Source organism: Thamnophis elegans, chromosome Z (genome assembly GCF_009769535.1).
Source record: "Thamnophis elegans isolate rThaEle1 chromosome Z, rThaEle1.pri, whole genome shotgun sequence".
Taxonomy (NCBI): domain Eukaryota; kingdom Metazoa; phylum Chordata; class Lepidosauria; order Squamata; family Colubridae; genus Thamnophis; species Thamnophis elegans.
Window position 1 is genome coordinate 109,708,405 of NC_045558.1, and position 6,352 is coordinate 109,714,756.

The 6,352-nt window shown below is 34.0% G+C and overlaps 1 protein-coding gene across 1 annotated transcript; it reads right to left on the bottom strand.

The window, feature by feature from the left end:
* Positions 1–924, bottom strand: LOC116521326 (olfactory receptor 10A7-like). Its single transcript, XM_032236009.1, has one exon. It carries the CDS (start codon positions 922–924, stop codon positions 1–3), a length of 924 nt encoding a protein of 307 aa, XP_032091900.1.
* Positions 925–6,352: the final 5,428 nt, after the last annotated feature.

Genomic DNA, 6,352 nt, shown 5'->3' on the forward strand with positions numbered 1-6,352 from the left:
TCAAAATCTACCAATTAGCTTCTTCAGGGCTTCTTTGACAGCCTTGTTCCTCAAGGTGTATATTAGGGGGTTGAGTAGTGAGGGAAGCACTGTGTATAACAGAGAAAAGAATTTGGTATATTTTTTCATTTGTTCAGTTTCAGGCATCAGGTATACAATTGTTATTGCCCCATAGAAAAAAGATACAACGATCAAATGAGAGGAACAGGTAGAAAAGGCCTTTTGTCTCCCAATTCTAGATGGTATTCTCAAAATGGTCCTTAGAATAAATATGTAAGACATAAAAGTCAAAATAAAAGGAGGAAATGTAAATGTATAAGCCAGGATTGCAATAGCATATTTTGCAAGTGTGGTATCACTGCAAGATAGCTTTATTAATGGCAAGGATTCACAAAAGAAATGATCAATTTCATTGGGGCCACAGAACCAAAGCTGTAACATTAAGACCAAATATATAGATGTAAATACCGTGCCATTGATCCAAGACACAATAGCTAGCTGGATGCAGCGTGCAATTCTCATTTCAGTAACATAATGTAGTGGCTTACATATCGCTAAGAATCTATCATAAGACATCACAGAGAGGAGGTAGCATTCTGTGCTACCCAGGGAAGCAAAGAAATAAAACTGTGTAATACATCCTTTGAAGGAGATGGATTTTTCCCTTGTTAAAAAACCTCCCAACATATTAGGCAAGATTGTAGAGCTGTACATCATTTCCAAACAGGACAAATTTCCTAAGAAGAAATACATAGGTGTATGCAAGTGCTGATCAACCAGAATTAGAAGAAGAGTAAGGAAATTCGCCATCATGGTAAATATGTAAAGTATTAAAAACAACATGAACAATAACATCTGCATACCATGAAGCTCCCCAAATCCCAGAAGGATGAAATGAGTGATGACTGTCTGGTTACCCTGCATTGCATTTCACATTACACGTATACTGGTCCAGAAAGTCAATTTATACATTCGGGGTAGAAAACTTTTGTAGCATTTGAAATTCAGAAGTATCCATTATAGTTGCTCTCTGCAGTCAGTCAACAAGCTCAATTCATGCTATCTCCAAAAATGCTCTGTTGAGCACTGTAGATGAAAAAAAAGTCCAATTTAACTAATTGCACAAATTAAGTGTTATATTACTAAAATATTCTTGAACATATAAAAATTGTAGATTAGAACGAAGAGGAATCCAGTTACTCTTGGGATCTGTGCAAATTGCTTAACAAACTGCTACTGATTCAATAAGGTTTCTAAATATTTGGCTTGGTTTTCTTTTATAGATTAAAATATGATGATTTAAGATGTAATACCTTTAAAGCGGAGGGACGGAATACTTCAAACAGTTGCATAAAATCTTTGACAGAAAATAAGTGATTTGTCTGAACCAGTTTCAGAAATCCCATATTCAATTATCACTTTTTCCCCCCTGAATGATACCTTTTTTTGGTTAAAAAGCTCATTCTTCTACATCAAGCATGACAGCTTGAGAAATCAAAGCTGAATACATCATCTTGATCTTGATAACTGCTTCAATAATTTTTCTTCCACAATGGTAGTTCTCCCACTGTTTAGGTCAATGGGATTGTTGCTGGACTAATATGCATAGGACATGCGTGTGCGCGCACGCACGCACACACACACACACACACACACACACAACATCACATATGTGCACACATAGAGATATTTCTGGGAACTGATGGAGTCACTCTTCCAGTTTAGGAGTCACAGCAGCTCTGAGTATCCTTATCAATTGATTGGACCATTTCGATCTAACTTTTTACATTCTCTTTAGTTCCTTCTTCAATCTTTAGTAATTCTCCAGCTTCTCACACTTCTTTCTGATGTTGCTGCCACTTGGTAAAGTTACATCTGTCAGCATCACTGACTTCTAGCTTGTCAACTATTGCAATATCTGGTTGATTAGCCATAATCTGTCTGACTGTCCAGATCTGGAAGCCCACGGGGTTTTAACCCTGATATTCTCCATGATCTTCTGTGGAACCTTCCACCTGGATTTGGGAGAGCCTGGTCAATTCACTTCAATGTCATTCAATTTATGCATTCCTTCCTGGATCTAAGATCCTGCCATATATATTTGCCTATCTGCATACTTTGCACCTTGTTTCCTGTGTAGTGTGGTAGATTGCTACTTATGTGAATCTATTCTTGTGGTGGTATGAACAATGTCTATCAATTCATATCAGTTATATTAGTCCCTTTATCAAATAGAAATATATTTTACATGTACATACTATATATGCTATTTCATTCACTAACTTAATTGAACTATGAATTAATTTTTAACAGGTATCTATAGAGAGTCTGTTTAGAATCTATCCATGTTTTTCAAGCTAATATGATACATTTATTAAATATCTATTTGAATACCAGCTAAGGCTCAATCTTTCTAATATTAATTGCTCCTACATCAAAGAAGGTACAGATGGTCCTGTTAGTGAGCTTTCAAAAAATATACATCCATGTATATAATTGAAGAAAATTATAGATAGCATCATTTTATTTATGATTGAAATCCAGATACATTTAAGCAATTAATATTATTATAGTAGATATACAATTTTATTATCACCATTATTGCATTTTTATATTACCTTGATGCTTAAATTTTATATTCAAATAGGCTCATACAAAATTATTAATTTATGTCTTTAAACAAAGTGGTTTACTTCCTATGTGGGATTGTATGATTTTTAAACCTTCCTTTAAAAATATGAACAAAATATCCATGAGACTAAATGAATTTAACTTACATAAATTTCAGCTATCCATTTCTAAGGGTTTACTTAATTTTTCTACTGAAATCATTAAAATTTCCAGTTTCCTGGTATTCTACCACAGATAAATGGGCTACATTTTAGCTGACATTTTAGATAAAAGTTCAGATTCCAACAATGAAAGTATTACAGTAGGATCCGCTGATATTCCTCTAATCTCTGGTTATATTAATATATAAAAGTTCACTTACCGGCAAAGGAAAGCAGCCATGGAAAAATGCAAAAATGGGGAAGGGAAAGAATTAGCTTTGTTCCATGGTATTCCATTGAAATACAGCAGGAAAATTGGGTTAGGAATTAAAGCTTTTTTCTCTTGTGATTGGAAGTATCAGTTAACATGGCCTCTGTATCTCAGGTGGGCAGTCTGGTCTCAAGGGCATTTTTCTGATTACTTCATACTTACTGGATCAGATCTATGTTGGAGAATTTTTTTTAATTAAACATGATGACTTAATCCATTAAACTGGATTTCTTTAACTATTTATGTTAGATATAAAGACTGAAGCACAGGCTTCACCAAGATCCACTGTTCCAGTGGTAAAATACTTCAAGCCTATTGGTTGAGCTGTTGACAGATCCCTGTATAAGGGCAAGCTGTCAGATGGGTCATTGCTGGATCTGTACTTAGTTGCTGAATAAAGAGCTGTTGCTACTGAAGCCTGACTCCTGTCTTTTCCATTCACCCGATCTAACAATTTAAGTGATAAAAATGCAAAGTAATAAATTATAACCAGGCATGCATACGTAGTCATCACATTATTTTCTTCTGAGGTAAATAATGTTAGCTAAAGCAGGGGACTCCAAACCCTGGTCCTCAGACTGCTACCAATCCATGGCCTATTGGAAACTGTGTTGCACAAAGCTCTATTTGCATATGCAAGGGATTCGATACATTGTGGAAAACCTCTGTCACCAATATTGCCCGTCCACAGAGCCAGAAAAGTTGGCAACCACTAAGATAAAGCAGGGTTGATTTTCTTTTGGAATAGTTCTGACATAACTGTCTCTTGCTTCCACAAAATATGATTTTATGTACAGGTCAGACTATATTTGCATTACTGTGATCAGAAGTCAATAAAAGCAAAGTTTATAAGAAACTAGAAAGAATATAGAGAAAAGCACCAAAATTGGAAAGAGGTGTGGAGATTTATTCTTACCCACAATAGCCCACATAATAGTATATCAAATAGCAAATATATGTCTTATAAATTTTGTGCAATTTTTCCTATCCTATTTTCATTTTTTTTAGAAATGTTCTGTATCAATACATTTATTTACCTACACATGGTTGAACATGACATTGAAAGTCTTTTAGTCTAATTCTCTGCCTAATGTAGGAACCTTCATAAAAATTCTAAACCAAATGGCTGTCCATTTTATTTGTTTGTTTACTTATTTGATTTGAGACATTCATTAATCCAACTCTTATTATAAAGTTTCCATGCAATACATATTTTCTTACCCTCTAGTGTATGAGTCATCAAACTATGGCTCGCCAAAGTCATTATTCGAGTCCACACAGGACCACTAGGCTGCCCCATACATATCACCCCACCCACCTTCAGCTAAGCACTGAATTTACCTTCATGAGCCCCATGGGCTGCAACTGAAAGGTAAGGCCAATTTTGGCTTGCAGAGACATTCTGGAGGTGGGGGTGGTAAAAAAAATGGAGCACACAGATGAGCCATTTTCACCCATTTTTTGCCTGCAGAGATATTCTGGAAATGAGGGAGGTGAAAAATGAGATACACAGATGCCCCAGAAAGCCAAAAAATAGCCATTTTCATTGGCCATTTTCAATCATGTTTGCATCCCCCATTTTGGCCCCTTTTTTTTCCTGAAGAGATGTTCTGGAGGCAGGGGAAGTGAAAAATAGGGCATGCGGATGCCCTGGGAAGCCAAAAATTGGCCTGTTTTTCATCTCCTCCACTCCAAAAGATAGATAAAGAGAGAGATATGGACAGAAAGAGAGAGAGAGACAGACAAAGAGAGAGAGACTTGTCTATTGTAAGCTCCTTGGCGCTGAGAAGAATTGCTGCAAAACTGAGTTTCTTGAAATGAACCACTAGACTCCTAAATACCTGAAAAAATGATCTAGTAAAAAGAAAAGTCAACCAAAAGAGCAACATACAAACAAAAGCAAATAAAGTACTCGCGAGCAAAACAAAGTTTAAACTCCAATATAATAGTTTCTCATAGTTTATGATGGAGTTTTTACAATATATGATAATATCTTCTTTTTAACTTTGAAAAAAAATACCTTGTGTGCATTTTTTCTCATCCATATTTTTTACTTAATCATTTCCTCAGTTATTTTTATACATCCTAATAAGATAAAACCACACATTTCTGTGGCAGTATTTCAGTATTTTCTTTCTTTGTGTCTATTTTCTATGCATTGAGAAGGGAAATAAATCTATTTTGTTTACATAGTACAAGATATTCTGAACAATATTCTGAGGCATCACAATTCAAAAGGAACATTTTTATTTATTCTGCCTTTCTAATAATGCAGCTTTTGAATGAATCTTTTACAATTGCAAATCATGGTCTTGAAAATATGTATCTTTGTTATTTAATCTGATACATCTGCATTTTAATGTTCTTTCTGGATTTTTCATAGGGCTTTCCTCGCACTTTGTCAAAATATTTTCCTCAAACCATTTTATGAGGAGGAAAATATTGAAACAAATTGTGTGTCCTACAGCAATACTGGTCAGGCTGGCTGCTCTCAAACAATTTAATGTGAGAAGATTCAGGCAAAAGATTGGATGTTTCTAAGTGATTCGTCCATGTCTCACACAGCATCCTTTACCAGCAAGAAAACCAGTAACTTATTGTTCTTATTTGGAATATGTAATGATACGGTATTGAAATATCATACCTCAGTTTTAATTACTTATTATTTTATTCATATCTTAATGGCTGCTCATTAGGATCTAGGCCCAAGGAGCTGGGATACGGTATCTCTATGTTTCTGAAAAGTTAATTGTATAATTATTGTTTAGTTTTTTGATGCATTTTAAAATAAAAAGTTTACAAATTCCATTTTCACATTCCAATGAACAGTAAACATATTCTGATATACTTTCATCCATATTGATAGGAAATACTAACAATTTTGTACACATATGAGTTATTGATCCATATATTTATTTTTGCAAGACAGAAGAATAAGCATTTTAGTTCTAAAATTGTACAACCATTTGCTTTCCCAAATATCAATTTTTATATAATAGGAATATAGGAAACAAACCAAAACTGATACAATTGAATGTTTTTAAAACTTGCATGAAGATATGTGATAACTTCTTTCCCAAAGAGAATAATATGAAACGTTGTTAAATGAAGTATTTATTTCATACATTGGATACATTTAAATACTGTATCATATTAATCTTATGATTTATTCAAGTGTTTTGTATTTAAATCCAGTAGAATTCAATACATCCAAAAAAATATGTTGTTGAACAAAACTAATCTAAGGCCAACTGATCATTTTTATCTTTATAGTAGCACTTCTCATTATCTAGGGAAAATAGGAATATGT